A 19,335-nucleotide genomic window follows, 5' to 3' on the forward strand; every position below is an offset into this window, starting at 1 on the left:
TTTTACTTTTTCTTTTCAGGGATCACAGTAGGATTCTAGTCGGCGATAGCCGGGGAAGGGTGTTCAGCTGGTCTGTCAGTGACCAACCTGGCCGCTCTGCAGCTGACCACTGGGTGAAAGATGAGGGGGGAGACAGCTGCTCAGACTGCACTGTCCGATTTTCACTTACTGAAAGGCGTCACCACTGCCGGAACTGTGGACAGCTCTTCTGTCAAAAGTAAGTCAGCCTAGTTTTTCTTCTTAAATTACTGTGCAGCACCCATTACTTTGTATATTAAATTTGCTACATGCTGTGCACTATTCTAACATCTGTTGGTTGGGTCCAGAAGTCTTTGAAATAAATCCCAGATTTCATTCATCACCTGTAGATATGTTTTTTGCAGTTCCCATTATGGTATTTCATATGATCATAACCAGTACCGGGTTTTCCAACCTGATATTTTGATTACATTTTTGGGTCCTGAGCAGGCATAATTAAACAAGCATTTGCAATGCAATAGGTCTCCCATTAGGAAAGTTTGAGCTATTGGTATTGTAAATGACAAATTTTTTATTTGTGTTAGTTTTGAAAATAGCGAAATGAATAGCTTTGTCATTTGCAATGCCAAAAGTTATAACTTTCGCAAATGTCACACATATAGCATTTGTAATGCAATATGTGTTGTATTTACGTGACTTAGATGTATTGCTATTACAAATAACAATGGCTTTTAATTTTTTTAATAATTAATACTTAAATAAAAGTTATTGTAATTTCTAATGGCAATAGCTTAAACTTTTGTAAATAACTTTTGTGAAGATCATGTTCAGTGTATTTTATTGTGATGAAAATCCAAGAACAGAAGTGAAATATTAACATCTTTTTGTAATAAAGCTTGAAACATTGAGAGAACATATTTGAACCAGTTGTTGTTGAATGGTTGTACAGATTGATGCTGTCGGGGCGCTGAGTTATGTGGTGGCGACGAGTGATGCGGTGGCGACGAGTGATGCGGTGGCGTTCAGTGATGCTGTGGTAGCGCATAGTTATGTTGTGGTGAACCTGAGTGATGCTGTGGTGATGTGATAGATAGAGTGAGTGCGATAGATAGAGTGAGTGCGATAAATAGAGTGAGGGTGATAGATAGATAGAGTGAGGGTGATAGATAGATAGAGTGAGGGCGATAGAGTGAGGGCGATAGAGTGTGGGCGATAGATAGAGTGTGGGCGATAGATAGAGTGTGGGCGATAGATAGAGTGTGGGCGATAGATAGAGTGTGGGCGATAGATAGAGTGTGGGCGATAGATAGAGTGTGGCCGATAGATAGAGTGTGGCCGATAGATAGAGTGTGGCCGATAGATAGAGTGTGGCCGATAGATAGAGTGTGGCCGATAGATAGAGTGTGGCCGATAGATAGAGTGTGGCCGATAGATAGAGTGAGGGCGATAGATAGAGTGAGGGCGATAGATAGAGTGAGGGCGATAGATAGAGTGAGGGCGATCGATAGAGTGAGTGCGATCGATAGAGTGTGTGCGATCGATAGAGTGTGTGCGATCGATAGAGTGTGTGCGATCGATAGAGTGTGTGCGATCGATAGAGTGTGTGCGATCGATAGAGTGTGTGCGATCGATAGAGTGTGTGCGATCGATAGAGTGTGTGCGATCGATAGAGTGTGTGCGATCGATAGAGTGTGTGCGATCGATAGATAGAGTGCGTGCGATCGATAGATAGAGTGCGTGCGATCGATAGATAGAGTGCGTGCGATCGATAGATAGAGTGCGTGCGATCGATAGATAGAGTGCGTGCGATCGATAGATAGAGTGCGTGCGATCGATAGATAGAGTGCGGGCGATCGATAGATAGAGTGCGGGCGATCGATAGATAGAGTGCGGGCGATCGATAGATAGAGTGCGGGCGATCGATAGATAGAGTGCGGGCGATCGATAGATAGAGTGCGGGCGATCGATAGATAGAGTGCGGGCGATCGATAGATAGAGTGCGGGCGATCGATAGATAGAGTGCGGGCGATCGATAGATAGAGTGCGGGCGATCGATAGATAGAGTGCGGGCGATCGATAGATAGAGTGCGGGCGATCGATAGATAGAGTGCGGGCGATCGATAGATAGAGTGCGGGCGATCGATAGATAGAGTGCGGGCGATCGATAGATAGAGTGCGGGCGATCGATAGATAGAGTGCGGGCGATAGATAGATAGAGTGCGGGCGATAGATAGAGTGAGGGTGATAGATAGATAGATAGACTAAGGGCGATAGATAAAGTGCGGGCGATAGATAGAGTGTGGGTGATAGAGTGAGGGCGATAGATAGAGTGAGGGCGATAGATAGAGTGAGGGCGATAGATAGAGTGAGGGCGATAGATAGAGTGAGGGCGATAGATAGATAGATAGACTAAGGGCGATAGATAAAGTGCGGGCGATAGATAGAGTGTGGGTGATAGAGTGAGGGCGATAGATAGAGTGAGGGCGATAGATAGAGTGAGGGCGATAGATAGAGTGAGGGCGATAGATAGAGTGAGGGCGATAGATAGAGTGAGGGCGATGGACAGAGTGAGGGCGATGGACAGAGTGAGGGCGATGGACAGAGTGAGGGCGATGGACAGAGTGAGGGCGATGGACAGAGTGAGGGCGATGGACAGAGTGAGGGCGATGGACAGAGTGAGGGCGATGGACAGAGTGAGGGCGATGGACAGAGTGAGGGCGATGGACAGAGTGAGGGCGATGGACAGAGTGAGGGCGATGGACAGAGTGAGGGCGATGGACAGAGTGAGGGCGATGGACAGAGTTATGTTGTGGTGAACCTGAGTGATGCTGTGGTGATGTGATAGATAGAGTGAGGGCGATAGATAGAGTGAGGGCGATGGACAGAGTGAGGGCGATGGATAGAGTGAGGGCGATGGATAGAGTGAGGGCGATGGATAGAGTGAGGGCGATGGACAGAGTGAGGGCGATGGACAGAGTGAGGGCGATGGACAGAGTGAGGGCGATGGACAGAGTGAGGGCGATGGACAGAGTGAGGGCGATGGACAGAGTGAGGGCGATGGACAGAGTGAGGGCGATGGACAGAGTGAGGGCGATGGACAGAGTGAGGGCGATGGACAGAGTGAGGGCGATGGACAGAGTGAGGGCGATGGACAGAGTGAGGGCGATGGACAGAGTGAGGGCGATGGACAGAGTGAGGGCGATGGACAGAGTGAGGGCGATGGACAGAGTGAGGGCGATGGACAGAGTGAGGGCGATGGACAGAGTGAGGGCGATGGACAGAGTGAGGGCGATGGACAGAGTGAGGGCAATGGACAGAGTGAGGGCGATGGACAGAGTGAGGGCGATGGACAGAGTGAGGGCGATGGACAGAGTGAGGGCGATGGACAGATGGTTGTGTGTGATTGTGTGTGTGGGGTTGAGTGGGGTTGTGTGTTGTGTTGGGGTTGTGTGTGTGGTTGAGTGTGGTTGTGTGTGCTTGTGGTTGTGTGTGTGTGTGGGGTTGTGTGTTGTGTTTGGGGTTGTGTGTGTGGTTGAGTGTGGTTGTGTGTGCTTGTGGTTGTGTGTGTGGTTGTGTTTGTGTGTGGTTGTGTGTGTAGTTGTGTGTGTGTGGGGGTTGTATGTTTGGGGGGGTTGTGTGTGGGGAGGTTGTGTGTGTTGTGTGTGTGGGGAGGTGTGGGGGTGTGTGTGTGGAATTGTGTGTATGGGGCTGTGTGTGGGGGGGTTGTGTGTGTGGGGGGTTCTGTGGGGTTGTGTGGGGGGTTGTTTGTGGGGGGTTGTGTGTGTGGGGGGGGGTGGGGTTGTGTGTGTGTGGCGGGTTGTGCGTGTGTGTGGGGGTTGTGTGTGGAGGGTTGTGTGGAGTGTTGTGGGGTTGTGTGTGTGTGTTTGGGGTTGGGTGTGTGGGGTTGTGTGTGTGTGTTTGGGGTTGGATGTGGGGGGTTGTGTGTGTGGGGGGGTTGTGTATGTGTGGGGGAGTGTGTGTTGTGAGGGGGAGTGTGTGTGTGTGGTTATGTGTGTGTGTGTGGGGCTGTGTGTGTGGCAGGGGTTGTGTGTGTGGGGTTGTGTGTGGGGGGTTGTGTGTGTGTGTGGGGTTGTGTGTGTGTGGGTTTGTGTGTGTGTGGAGGGGTTGTGTGTGTGGGGGGTTGTGTGTGTGTGTGTGGGGGGGCTGTCTTCCAGTGCAGGTACTTTGGGAGCTGGGCGAACATTTTAATGAGGATTCAGTTACTATGCATGAAGCTTCTCAGTAGAAATCGATCAGCCAGGAACCAATAAAATTGCAGTGTTTCTGGTAGTGTACAATATAGTTTATACATCAGCCAATATGGCTCCACTGTAAATATTCCACATCAGTGCCTTTTGGGTATGGAAACCAAAGACATGATGCTGCTATGCTTCCATTGTGTCTGAGATTCTCAGTCACTGAGACCATGTACCTTTTTCAAGGTGGATTTTTTCGAGTCACATAGCCAACTGAGCCCTCACACACAATTTACAGTTACGCTGTTTCGACATATACCTTCTATATGGGTTGCACTGCTAGAGTTCTCTAGGCTAGAGAAATCCAGAGCATAACAAATGTTAACTTATGTTATCTGTGCTCTTGCTTTTCCCAGCTTGCAAACTATGTTAAACCACATTAAAATGACATGTTTTAATTGAAAAAATCGTGAAACGGTAATATTGTTCTGATGATAGATGTGTGAATAAAATGGTATTTTAAAATAATATGCTGCAACTCCTGCATCATGGAAAGGATGCAGGCTAGCTTGGCTCAACAGTAATCTATGTTTTTTGTAGGTTTACAGGACTATTTAATTCTGGATGTCTTGATGGGTTATTGTGGAGGGAATGGGTTTAAACAAAGCTCTTATAGACCGGTTGTGCTGAATGCACTGGAACACAGTGGCCCAAAAGGACCTAACTGCAAACTCGCACTCAAAATCACCCTGCGAGTCAGCCGAGGGAGAGTATTGGCCCCTCTTGCTTTTTGCCCAGACCAGCCAAGGCTGGCACTTTTCTCTAAGAGAAATAATTTAACTGCGGATTATTTTCCAAGCTGCGTTACTTTTACTGATAAAAATGGGCAATGGAAACTTTTAAATGTGGGGCTAGTCAGTGATTATTACGTAGTCAGGGAAGCCCGTAGCTCTTATGCCTTCCACACTCGCTACAAAATATGGTCATGTAATGCGGTGGGGTAAGTATGTTGCTACATACAGAGAGAGAAAATGAAATTAAATTTCCATTATGATCCAATCAAAACTGTTCACAAACACCAAATATAATCCCTTACAACTGGGGAAATAAGAGAGCACTGCAATTTTAGCGAGCATAGAAATTAAAGCGTTTTTAACCTTCAATTTATTGGGTCTTTGAGCTATGAAGGTGCTGTTAAACACCAGGCCGGGTGACAAGTTACCGTACACAGCTCAAAAATATGATAAATAACATTATTGTCGGTAAATGTTGTTGCTGTTTTGGCTTTCATGCCATAACTAAATTTTAAGGGAGTGCTCCAACAGGCCAAATATATTTGACAGTTTTTGATAATTTTGTTTATGCCATTATAAAAATGATAAATGTTTTGCCTGTAAAAGCGCACCCGCAAACACAGACTGCCCCTAATAAAAGTACGCTACGGTAATGTGCCTTTAAAATACACAAAACAACATTAGGTTCATTAGTTTATAAACTTGGAATTGTTAATAAAATGAATTATATTAAGGGTACCCTAAAAGTGTGTTAAAATGGAGTTCCAGTAGGGAAAATATTGAAAAGCTAGAACGCACTGTAACTTATTTAAACAATGTTATGTAGTGTATATGCCAGTGCAAATGAACCCTGGGCCTGATGAAAAATTACCTTGCACAGTAGGGGAAGTTCGTAGCGGTACACAACTGCATTATACTCCGGGAAGCATAAAAGTATGAGAAGCAGAAGTAAGACCCCAAGTTGCATTAGAAGTCAGCATGAAGAAAAAAGTAAATATATTTATAATGCAGTTGAGGAAGCATACAAAGAATGTAGACCAGTGTCTGGCATTTGTGAGGGAGTGTTAAATATGTCACCATGTGGTGAAATGCAATCAATGTTTAGGTTGGGGCTCCTGCTCCCAGATTAACAAAACATGGTGAGGCAGACAGGGATCAAAGGCCTTCCTGCCAGACTGTCAAACGGATGGTTCCCCATAAGGAAACAAATCATGGCATCTGTCTGCTGTTTCCCACTTTTGACGACCAGAAGAACCATCTAGGATTATATTATTTAATTTTAAAACAAATGTTGCTCTAGTGTACGGCATTTAAAAAAAGTTTATACCGGCTGAGGAAGTGAGAGAGCAGCATTTCCTTATCAACTTTACAAACTGAAGCACTTCTAATATAACCAATAGATACTGTGCCTTATGATGGTGCAGTTCGCCCGGGGGTGGGTGAGAAGTCACCACAGTATTGAAAAAAATAAGATAAATCTATTACTGTTGGGGAAAGTGGTTGGTGATGCAAATTGACTGCAGACACAAAATTACATCTATTGTGAGTAATAAAGCGTAACCGGTGTGAAAGTCCATGAAATCCCCCTACGTGTATCCAGGTGCAAATTACATCCCAGGACTAATGAAAATTCAACACAAAGACACTGGGAAGTTTGTAGTTGCACAATAAAATGCATTACATTTTCGAAAAATAAAAGTATGTAAAAAAAAAATCATTATCGTAGCTGGTGTTCCTTAAAAAGTGTAAGTGACATTTGGTTCAACAGTGATAACATTAAAGAGACGGTACGCACTATAACTTAATTAAACACTGTTATATGGAGAACGCGTATTCTAGTGCCATTACATCTCGGGACTAGAATGTCACAACAAATATTCGGAGAAGTATTAAAAGAAATAAATGTTTTATAGTATGCAATGCACAGTGTGTGTGTAATAGTGCGTAGTCAGGGAAGCCCGTAGCTCTGATGCCTTCCACACTCGCTACAAAATGTGGTCATGTATTGCGGTGGGGTAAGTATGTTGCTACATATGCACAAGAGAGAGAAAATGAAATTAAATTGCCATTATGATCCAATCAAAACTGTTCACAAACGCCAAATATAGTCCCTTACAACTGGGGAAATAAGAGAGTACTGCAATTTTAGCGAGCATAGAAATTAAAGAGTTTCTTGTGTGTGTAATAGTGCGCTTACAGCCTGAGGCGTGTTCAAATTTACCACAATTAGGCTCTGCCCCGAGTGGGAGAAGAGGAGCTGTGGGAGGGAGAAGGGGGTGCGAGGGAAACAGATTAGCAATCTATAACAGAGACTGGGGAAATGCTCTGACAGCTACCAATTGGAGCCTGGATGCGAAGAGGGAGAGTATCCCCATGGTGAGATTAAAATGACGGTAAAAGCTAACTAGATGCTCTCCCCCGTCGGTTTGGTCTCCCCCTACAGGGCTTACAAATACAACATGTGAGCAATGACAGTAGTTTGCAACTGTGCTGTGGAGCTCAGAAAGACATACCAAAGGTTTATTTTTGCAAATACGCATGCGCAGATGTGAAGGGGAGATTATCCCGATGGGGAGATCAAAACGACGGAACACCGGTCGGTGCCAGCTCACTCCAAAGAATCTTTCGGAAACAGAGAAACTACTGTCAGTTACTATGAGAAAGACAATAAATGTGCTAACTATAAAACAAACAGTTGCCTTTACCGTAGGCTAATATTATACTATGAATTTCACTTTTAGAACACTCACTACACAAGTTACATAAGAAAGACAATAAATGTGCTAATTGGAGAGCTGGAAACAGAGCGAGAGACAGGCGGAGATCAATAGCCGTTGGCGGAAAGCAGCTGATTGATAGTTGGAGAGTGGTGGGAGGACGGAAGCAGAGACAGAAGCCTTTAAACAAGCTCTGGCATTGCGCGGAGGCGGCTTCCTTTGAAGTCTGATGGTGTGGGATGTGGCTGGCGATGGGCACGCGCCAGTCTCACATGAACTGTACCCGATCCGCAGTTTTGGGTAGACTTTTGAAAGCTTTACTATAATCTCGACAAACAAGCATTGCTAAAGCAATGCTGTAGTCGAGACCTAAAAACGAAAGGGTGAGGATATTTGCTGGGATAGACTTAGTTTCTATCATCAAATATCTGAATCTCATTGGGAGATGTAAAGAAACTGTCATAGCGTGTAGCTAGTTGGGACCTGCAGTGGTGGACTAGACTAGTCCTCCGGTTGGATGGTAGAATGTGACAGATCACTTCAGTTATTCCATATCATTCAGTTGCTGATATCTGGTTGATTGGCTGGCTAGTGCAGTACTGTGTGATGGACAAGACAGTTTACATATATGTCTTGTGTGAGTGTAAGAGGGTTAAACTATAGTTGACTGCCAACCACTGAGTGTTGTGGTATCAATATTAGTGTGAGCCAGAATGGTTATAAATTAATTGACCTTCTCATATAATAACCAGGCTAACCATAGGTCAGAAGCAAAGGAAAGTCCTCTTAAGCACCAACAAGCCAAGGATCCTGACGACCCCCAAGATTATACTCTGCAGTTTTGCACATTGAAGTTTCCAAGGCGGCTCTCGCTCTGTGATGGTTTTTGTCGTGAGTGGAGCACAGACCTCCTCTATGTCTTTCTGCCCATATCACTCCGGCCCAGAGTGCTCAAAAAGATGAAGATCAAGACTGACTGGGCCCTATCGAATTCCTACCCCCTCCCACCCACCCACCTGGAAGACCAAGGGCCCTTGAATAAACCTGCTGACATCTCTTAGCCTGAAAATAATCACTAATAGGACACTTAGGAAATTTAATGGACATGACAAGTTTAACGAGAACAGATTTAAGAGGACAATTTACCTTTCCTCCCCCCCGTGCCCCCTCCCCCTCCCCTGGAAAACCCTCCCTCACTTACACTGGCCAGATGGATAGCCAGATTTGTGTCCTCAGACAGACCTCCCCCTCCTCCAACGCTTAACCTTATATCAGAATGCCAGCTGACTGAACCATACAGGACTAAGTGGCACCTAAAAAAGAAAACATAGATGTGAAAGAATGTGGAGGGAAAGGAAGTCTAATCTCCCCCTAATCTGCAAGGTTTGGTTTCATAGTGTATTTATACTTACTCCCCCCTTTAACTTTTGTTGTTGTTATTTTAACCTTTAGTGTTTTTATCCTTCTGTTTTTTCTTTTTTTTTTTTCTTCTCTTTTCTTCTTCTTCCCCCTTTACAAAGTATTTTTTTTTATTTCGTATCTCTCCCCATGTTTTTTTTCTACCTATTTGGTTATGTATTATGAAAACATTTTTCAATAGAATCTATATAGTAGATAGTTCCCAAGAACTGGTCTGAGTTTTTGTCTTATTTCTAACATACCCCTCTATATCACGGTGTCACCGCATCAAACTAGAGGCAGAAAACCTATCACACTCTACCCCCCCCCCCCCCCCGCGAATGCGCGCTGATAGATTCTATTAAGTCATCGGCCTCGAGGGGATCGAACGTTGTACATTTTATTATTATACATCACCCTCAAGAAAGCGGGGAACCGCATCTGTACTGTTGCCCCCACAGCTCTGAACTTTTCCATTTTCTGGCCGAGCTCCCACTGCCGATTCAAAGTGGATTTTGATAAGTCGGATCGAACTTCAAAAGAGAAGTCTGGGGCCTTTAGTGACTTTGCCTTCAATGCGAGATTCAGGACTTTTTCCTTTAAGGCGTATGTAAGGGAATTGACCAGGATCTTTCTCGGTTTCACTCTCCCGGGGTTGAGGCGGAAGGGGTCCCTGTTTATCCTCTGAATATCCCTCTCTAGAGCTTCCGTTGTTTCATCTAGGTTCAGGGCATTCGTTAGTAGTGACACCACAAACGCCTTAACATCTCCCCCTCCTTCCCCTCTGGGATCCTCAAAAGTCGGAGATTGTTACTTCTTGAGTAATTTTCCAGAGACTCAACCCTTTCTTTCATCGCGTCCCCCTCTCTCCTTAAGCATTGAATCTTGGTCTACGCTGATTCCAAACTTGCTTTAAGGGCCCCCACTGAGCCCTCCAAGGTCTCTGTTCTTTCGTAGAGGCCATCTACCTTCTTCTCAAGGGTCTCACATGCCACCCTGATCTCATTCTGGTTCTTTTTTGAGTCCCTGAAGCCACTCCTTATCTCCTCCCTCATAGCTGTCAGCAGCGCCTCAATTGGGCCACCTCCCCCTTCTCTCCATCCATTTCACCTCCACTGGCTGACTTGGCTTCCTCTGTATCCTCCTCGAGATGGATGGCCTCCCTGAGCCCGACTACTGACTGCAAGGTCTTCACTGTGTCCGCCGAGCTGACAATCCCATTCTGCTGGACATTGTCAGACTCACTCAGAGGTGGGGGGGGAGACTCAATCATATTTCCTTTGGGAATGCCACTGACAGTCGCCGAAACCGGGGAAATATCCAATACCTGGGGCAGTGCTTTAAAATCGGAACGCAGAGAGGGTGTGATACGGGTTACACTGCTTAGTGGACCCTTGTTTTTTCCTTTACCCCCTTTCTGGGAACTGGAACTGGCTTTGAAGCGCTTGGTCCCTCCTCTTATTTTGGATCCATGGTTCACCCCCGCTTTATCCCTGACTCTGTCAACCTCAACCCCTCCCTCGCACGCCTCCACAGAGTCAACCTCAACCTCAGCTCCCACTTCACTTTCTCTCTCCGAGATGCTCTTCAGATCCTCCTTCCCGCCTACCTCTCCTTGACTCTCCGTGGTAGTATTAATTCTGGGGCCCTTACCCTGCCTCCTACTTGTTGCTCCCCGCTTTCCAGTTTAACCCTTATTGGTTTTCTAGGGACACACAGACTCCGCTCCCTTTGCGCCTCCAACCCGCGCCCCCACCTTACTTCTGCTCTCAGCTGTTTCGCTGCAGGGTAATGCGGGGAGTCCGCGGGCTGCCCCTGCTGTCTCCTTCTCCTTCTTCGCTGCTCCTCCCTCGATGCCTCCCTCGAACTCCTTGGGACGGAAGGTAACAAACGCTGGGTGAGTCGTCCCCCCCCTCCTCCACTCTCTACGCGTACACTCCCTCTGAGGAGCCCGCGAGCCACCGCCCTGCGGCCGTGCCTCAGCTCCACGGCTGCCTGCTTCCACCGCGGGAGAGAGGTGGGGGGGAGGGGTCCCAAGCCTCCAACGCACATCGGCCCCGGGGCGATGCAAGCCCGGACCAGAATCCAAAACCGACAAAAAAGCTAAGAAAGCACAACTGTAGAGCTCTGGGGGATCAGGACTTCCCTTTCCTCCTTCTACCGTAACGAGCACGGCTCCGGCATCAGAAATCGAAGCGGGGCCAGGAGAGGTCTGTCACAGACGTGCGCGCCGCCCTAACCAGCGGCCGCCATGTTTCGATATGACCGTGTTGCAGGTCTTATCCTGGAACGTCAATGGCCTGCGTGTGAGGAGTAGGAGGCATAGAATTCCATAACATTTGAGAGACTCCCCCGCGCAGGTCATTGTCATCCAGGAGACACACCTACTCAAAAAGGAGGTAACTGACATGCTGAAAAGGCAGAAGTGGGTGGATAAGTTCTTATGTACCGACCACAATGCCAATATAAGAGGGATCCTTATTATTTTTAAAAAACAGGCCATGGTTCAGATCTTGGAGCATAAGGAAGATCTCAGTGGAAGATGGCTCTTGACAAACATTATGGCAGATGGCTGGGCTTATACTTTAGTGGGCTATTACAGCCCGAATCAAGATGATCCATCATACTTGAATAAGATCCAGAACCATCTGGTTACATCTCAAGACCCGGTTATCTGGGTTGGAGATTTCAATATAGTTCTAAATCCCAAGCTCGACAAGTCCCCTAACTCCAGAGCAATGATACCATCTAAATCAAGGCAAACCCTGATAGCGATAATGACAACTTTGGGTTTAGCGGATCTATGGAGGGAGAGGGCGGGTAATAAACTGGGTGTCTCCTTTCAGAACTTAAAATATAAACACAAGTCGAGAATCGACTATGCACTTTTCAGTTATAATCTTAAAGATGCATTAAAGGAGTTGGTATACCTTCCCTCCCACCTGTCCGACCATTCAGCCATCCTTTTCTCTCTAGAACAGGGTCAGCGGATCAGACACAACTCTTGGTCCTTTGACCGGACAATTTTGCTAGAGGAAGAGGAGATAAGCTTTTTGTAGCTGAGTCCACTTCTTTTTTGGAAATCAATCTAAATTCTGCTTCCATAGTTACTGTGTGGGAGGCATTTAAAGCCTACCTAAGAGGATGTATAACCAACAGAGCCTCATACAGAGGGAAGGTATATAGAGAGGCAATCAAAAATCTAGAGCAGGTATTGCTTCTCTTGGACCAGAAGTCTGGTCCCACTATGGGATCTACTGAGGACCAAGAGAAGCGGGTGGAGCTGAAAAAACATCTCGAAAGCATATTACAGGAGAGGGTCGCCAAGCGATGGAAGGCGAGTAAGATCTCCCATTTTGAGTATGGGGAAGCTGCAGGCAAGGTACTGGCCTGGAAAATAAAGTCAGATCAAGCAAAAAAATACATTAGGGAAATTAAACTGGAAGGGGAGGTTACATCGCGGACCTCTGATTTGGAAATCGGGAATGCATTCCAGGAGTTCTTCCAGACCATATACAAGGAAGAAATCATAAACGATCCCACAGCCAGGGAGTCTTGGCTAAACAAGGTCCTCTTGCCAACCTTATCAACAGCACAGAGTAAACATCTGGAGGGGGAGATATCAGAAGCTGAAGTTAGTAAAGCTATTGGAAACCTAAAGCAAGGGAAAGCAGCTGGTCCTGATGGTTTACCTGGGGAGTTGTATTGTGTATTAAGTGAAGCTATAGTTCCAACATTGACTACCCTTTTTAACGGCATCTTTTTGAATGGCGAGACACCACCAGAGTCGTGGAGTGAAGCTACCGTTGTCCTGATCCCCAAACCTGGCAAGGACCTGACTGATTGCGGGTCCTATCCGCCGATTTCGGTCCTCAACAGTGATTATAAGATCTTTGCAGCTATACTGTCGGCTTGGTTGGGGAGCGAGATCGGCTCAATTATCCATCAAGACCAGAAGGGATTCATAAGGGGTCGTCAGTTGGCAGATCTCACCCACGACCTGGTGGGCGCTATTGACATCGCCTCCATTTTTTCTCTACCCCTGGCCACTCTCACTTTGGATGCCACCAAAGCATTCGATAGGGTTAATTGGCCCTATCTGGCTGCGGTAATGAGAAAATTCCATCTTGGGGCCAATTTCTTTTGCGCAAATCTTGAGAGAAGAGCACAACATCCCTTCTTTTGAGTTTGGAGGATGGGTAAAGCGGGTTGGCCTCTACACAGATGACATCCTTATTTACACAACTGATCCCGTTCAATCTTTTCCCATAATTGTCAAAAGGGCAGAGGGATTTGGGTGGATTCCAGGGTACGAAATCAACGCAGGGAAAACCGAGATAATGACCTGGAACATCGCTCGCAGTGACCCCTGCTATGCGCTATCTGGGATTACGGATCACTTAGGAAATTGGCAATATTGCACAGACTAATTTAGATCTAGTCTTTAAAGAGTGCCGGAAGCTATTAAAATCTTGGACCTTTCTCCCACTAACTATACTAGGGAGGATAAACTTCATAAAAATGTCCATTCTCCCCAAATTCACGTTTATTTTTAATACCATCCCACTCGCTTTTGACTCTAAACAACTTGAAAAATGTCAGCGGGAAATTAATTCTTTTGTCTGGAATTATAAGGCAACCAGGTTGGCCAGGAAGAAACTGAGAAGGAGGAGGAAAAGGGTGGGCTTGCCTTACCAGACTTACAATATTACGCATTGACGTTCCAGCTGTCACATTCTAGGATGTTGCTCAAAACTCCATCAAGCTCATCTAATGGGTTAATGTTTAAGGACATGTTAATCGGGTGGATTTGCCAATTGATGGATTCCTATTTAAGTTCGGGGACCAGAAGTTTTTCAAAAAGATTAGGTTAAAGATTCTACAATCATTGGCAAGAGCTTGGGTTCAGATAAAATCAAGAATAGGGTTGGCCTATTTTTCAAATGTTGCCCCTATTTGGGACTCCCCTGGGCTCCCCCTCTGTCTTAAGGAAAGTCTTGCAGTACCCGTGAAAGATGCAGGGGTTATAAGATGGGGCGAGCTGGTAGCAGGAGGGGCATTGGTAGAATGGGATGAGCTTTATGACAGGGTAGGTCCGGCTCTATCCAGATTTAAATATATACAGCTTGTAAGCTGGTCCCTGGATATGATCAGGAAAAGGGTCCAATTGGGGAATCTCAGTACCTTGGAACAACAGCTGGTAGAGAGGCAAGCGGGCGGGGGGAAGAGGTAGCCATCTGGTATTGGACCATTTTGGAGGAGGTGGATTGAGAGTTTACTCTCCCCGATGAGCAGTGGGGAGGTGACATGGGCCTTCAATACGAGGACTTATGGATAAGATCTTTCACTCTCCTGTATAAATCGGTTAAACCAGCGTGGTTGAGGCGAAACCACCTGTTCACGATACATCGAGCCTACCTCTACGGCTATCCAAATTTCAACCAGGAAAAGTGTAACCTCCCTGCAGCCTCTGATATCCATGTTTATGGAATGTCCCCTCGTTAGTTATTTTTGGGTTGAAGTAAAGGCCTCATTGGACTCGATTCTAAAGACATCGCTATCTTTAACTTTGCCGTTAATAATTTTTGGGCTAGATGAGAATGTCACCGGGCCGGCAAAGACCTTCTTGTTCTACGCAATTCTTCTTGTGAGACAGCAGATTTGTAAATTTTGGGTCGACTCCAAGGCACCATCGCATGCAGGATGGCTAACGTCATTATATGACACATCAAAGGTGGATTTGGCCAGATCCTGCAGCAAACGTAACCTTTCCTTCTGGAATTTTTTGGTTCAATGGAGTTAGGATTTCCGTTAGGTTTTTCGGTTTTTTTTCTTTTTTTTTTCCCCGGGTACAATAATTATGCCTAATATACTCCACGGACCTTTTGGTGGTTTCGCCGACAATGCATATGGTTCGATTGGCTGAAAAATACCTTGATGGAGTATTTATGGGTTTGTATTCCACCCTATCTTTCCTCCTTCGAGACTTTCCTAGTATTCGTCTCCCGCCATTCAGGTACCTGTGTCCGGGTGTGGGAGAGGACCACGATCACTTTCTTTGGCTAAGAACACGTAAGGTGGTTGGCGTTTGCTTTAGAACGAGGGTCTGGCAAATGAGGACAAAAAAAAAAAAATTTAAAAGAAGAAAAAAAAAAGACTGACTGGGGCCCAAGTCATCCTTGTGGCTCCCGACTGAGCACGGAGAGTCTGGTATCCAGAGCTTCTACAAATGAGCATCGATCCTCCGATCATGCTGTTTGTTCGGGAGGATCTTCTGTTGCAGAAGCAGGGGAGGGTCCTCCACCTGCACCTGTCCACTCTCCACCGCCTTGCGTGGAGATTGAGCGGCGACAGTTGACGGCTTTCAACCTTCCTGCAGAAGTCTGTGAGGTTATTCTAGCAGCCAAGCATCCCTCCACGAGCTCGGTATACGCCTGCCGATGGCAAACATTTTGTAAATACTGTAAATATGGTCTGTTGACCCTTTATCTGCTTCCCTATCAGATGTTCTTCTTTTCATTCTCTCCTTGGCCTGGCAGAGCTCTGCTCTGGGCACTCTGAAGGGCTACCTTTCTGCCCTGTCTGCTTTTCTTCGGTTGCCGGATCAGCCATAACTTTTTTAATCACCTCTTGTTCAGAGATTTTCGAAGGAGCATACCCATCTGTTTCCCCCTTCGACTTTTATTATGCCCCGGTGGGACCTTAATTTGGTCATTACCTTTTCAATGTCTGCACCATTTGAAGGCTCTGTCATTTCAGCCTCCTTACTTTACAGTTTTTCCAGACAAAAGTAGTGGTCCGCACTAGGGCATCTTTTCTGCTTAAGGTAGTAACACCCTTCCATCTGGCTCAATCTGTTACTCTGCCCACTTTCTATGCACTTCCACGTCCTTCCAAGGAAGAGGAACGTATCCACCATCTGGACCCAAAAAAGCATTATCCTTCTACCTTGATTGTACTAAAGAGTATTGGGTGGACGACCCGATCTTCCTAGGGTACGTTGGAGCAAAGAGGGGGCGAGCAGTTCAGAAGAGGACCATTTCATGCTGGGTCATCCTCTGAATAAAAATATGTTATGCCTTGGCAAAGAAACAGCCTCCTGAAGGACATAGGACCCATTCTACCATGGCGAAGGCAGCCACCACTTCTCTTCAGCGTGGTGTCCCGGTTACTGACATCTGCCAAGCAGCCACATGGGCATCTCTGCACATGTTTGCCAGACACTACTGCCTGGATTCTCAGGTCCGCAGGGAGTGCCTCCTTGGCCACTCTATCTTGCATCTCATTTTAGTCTAAAACCTTTCCGCAGTCCCTCCTCCCGGGATGGTATTGCTTGGGTATCTGTTCAAAGGTAAGGAAGGTGCGGCTAGATGTCTCTATCAGATGGACAAGTTACTTACCTTTGGTAATGCCTTATCTGGTAGAGACTTGATCTAGCCACAGATTCCTCACCAACCCACCCATCCGCCCTGTACAGCGGATTGGTTTAGTGTCAGGGCTGTTTCCCCTACAGGGACGTAGTTGTTTTTGGGAGACCACGGTCAGTCGCTTCATGGCTCAACGCGTCTGGCTTGGAAAGTCATGAAAAGTACTTCCGTCGGCGCACCGGGGTGATGACTATATAGATGACGCGGACATCACTACGATGATAAACCCAACACCACCTATCTGTGCGTTGGGGTACTGCTATCAAAAGTCTTCAGGATCCAGCTTGACGCCTTGAAGTTCAAAGGTAAGGAATCTGCGGCTAGATCATGTCTCTACCAGATAAGGCAGTACCGAAGGTAAGTAGCTTGTCCAACAGTCGTCCTCCAGGTCCGATGTAAAGCATTCTACCCCATCTAATCCAACACTTTGGAAGCCAATCCTTTGTGTGAGGTGATCTTGGCCAGATGTCACTGGGTCAGTTTTGATATCAATATTCCTAAGACTGGCTTTAAGGTCCAGCAGGATAGCAGTTGTCGCAACTAGAGGCCAGTTTATCTAGGTCCCGCACCTCTACCATTGTCTCTTGCTTGACTGCCGCTGGTCTAGGTGGCCTATGTTGGTCAAAAACAAGTTTCCTCTGTTTTTGGTCCCCCTTTCTTACCTCTATGGCACAAAAGGCTGCCCACCCTCTGCTGACAGCATCCGAGGCCAGAGTGGGTGTCTTCTAGTTCTGACCCTAAGTGGGCGATTCCTCAGCTCCAGTATAATGGGTGATCTCTATATTAGTTAGAGAGTAGAGTGTTCGCCCCTGGAACCAGCCAATGCACAGCCTCCCCAGCAGGCTGGCCTATAATCTTTAAGTGGACCAACGCATATCAACCACCCTTTGGGCTAGGTGCACCACCAACTGCAGTCCCAATCTACACCAGTCTTAAGAGCCTGCCCAGCTCCACACGGCCAGGCAGCGCTCTAGTGGAACTGTGTGGCATGCCAAGGCATCCTCTGTATGCCCGACCAGAGGCGAAGTTCTTTTTCTTCCCTAGGGCTAGGGCCCCCTAGCTGGGCCAGCTAGTAGCTCACACACTGAGGGAGTGCCTGGCTATGCGGCCCCAGGAAAGCTCCTCAATCTGCTTCCTGAGTCCCGTGGGCCCCACCTCCTCCCACACTAAAATCAGTTGACCTCTACAGTAAGTTTCTGCAATGGGATCCACTTGGATAGACCCAAGCCTGCATCATTAGGCCTGTCATCTCCCAGTGAGAGTAGGAGGACTGAAGAGGCAACAACACTTACTGGACTTTGTGGATGAGTAGCGAGAGCAATCTCAGGCTCTCCTGCAGCCAGGTCTCGGATGCCTGCTGCTGCATGCAGTACTTTCTCCCCCCGCACCCCATCCAACCAACCCAAGCCCTGGCAATGGTCTGCACCCTTTTCTCCTTCATTCTTCCTTTGGGACCGCCCATACATGTTTGGGTAGTAAAGGATTGTGAGCCAGGACTTGAAACAGCATCAGGTGGCCATCTTGTCCAACAAAACTATACCACCTATTTTATTTTTCCCTGGCAATATTTGCTGTGTTGGCGTCTACTGTGGTGAAAGGTTCTTCTGGCCGCCAATGTGCAAAAAACATTTCGAATGTTTTCTGTGGAAGTGAAACTTACCAATATTGGATACATAAATGTCAAACAAATGTTTTAAACAGTTGAATCTGTCTCACTGTCAACGCTAGCTGGATGCAAGTTTTTACAAAGTGTTTGGATGTTTATTTGGAGTTCTATTTTACTCTTTTGGCCTTCTGCTGTACACTAAATAAAACGATAGGTCGACATTGCCTCATTAGTTAGGAAATGTGAGTACACTGAGTATACTGTAAAGGAAATAATTCCATATTTAAGTGATGTCCTATTTTAGAGAAGTACTTTTAAGACCGGTATCTCTGATAGCTACTATCAATCAATCAATCAATCATAACACTTGTATAGCGCGCTACTCACCCGGGAGGGTCTCAAGGCGCTTGGGGGAAGGGGTCTGCTACTGTTCGAACAGCCAGGTCTTGAGTTGTCTTCTGAAGGCGAGATGGTCCTGGGTCAGTCGAAGGTGGATGGGGAGGAAGTTCCATGTTTTGGCCGCCAGGTAGGAGAAGGATCTTCCTCCGGCGGTGGCTCTTTGGATGCGTGGAACGGTGGCGAGGGCGTGGCTGGTCGATCATAGCTGGCGGGTGGGTGTGTAGAAGGTCAGGCAGTCGTTGAGGTACTTGGGGCCCAGGTCGTGGAGAGACTTGTGTGCGTGGGTGAGGAGCCTGAACGTGATCCTCTTGTTGACGGGGAGCCAGTGCAGGTCCCTCAGGTGGCTGGAGATGTGGCAGCGTCGGGGGATGTCCAGGATGAGTCGGGCGGATGCGTTTTGGATGCGTTGAAGTCTTCTCTGTAGCTTGGCTGTGGTTCCGGCGTAGAGGGTGTTTCCGTAGTCCAGTCGGCTGGTGACGAGTGCCTGGGTGACCGTCTTCCTGGTTTCGGTCGGGATCCATCGGAAGATCTTGCGGAGCATGCGTAGGGTGTGGGAGCACGATGATGAGACGGCGTTGACTTGTCTGGTCATCGAGAGGGAGGAGTCCAGGATGAAGCCCAGGTTGTGTGCGTGGTCTGTTGGTTTGGCAGCGGTGCCCAGGGCGGGGGGCCACCAGGAGTCGTTCCAGGCGGAGGGTGATGGTCCCAGGATGAGGACTTCCGTCTTGTCTGAGTTCAGTTTCAGGCGGTTGGTCTTCATCCATTCGGCGACGTCTTTCATCCCTTCGTGTAGGCTGGTTCTGGCGGTGTCAGGGTCCC

At 47.1% G+C, this 19,335-nt stretch overlaps 1 protein-coding gene across 3 annotated transcripts in view; it reads left to right on the plus strand.

Annotated features, from left to right (window-relative positions):
- WDFY3 (WD repeat and FYVE domain containing 3) overlaps positions 1-19,335 on the plus strand; it is a 1,930,620-nt gene that overhangs the window by 1,905,741 nt on the left and 5,544 nt on the right. For all 3 annotated transcript variants that reach the window (XM_078676292.1, XM_078676293.1, XM_078676294.1), the window contains one exon: positions 20-217. In XM_078676292.1, the coding sequence (XP_078532418.1) occupies positions 20-217 (198 nt within the window). The remainder of the gene's footprint in view (positions 1-19; positions 218-19,335) is intronic.

This window comes from Lissotriton helveticus, chromosome 2_1, assembly GCF_964261635.1.
Source record: "Lissotriton helveticus chromosome 2_1, aLisHel1.1, whole genome shotgun sequence".
In the NCBI taxonomy this organism is placed as follows: domain Eukaryota; kingdom Metazoa; phylum Chordata; class Amphibia; order Caudata; family Salamandridae; genus Lissotriton; species Lissotriton helveticus.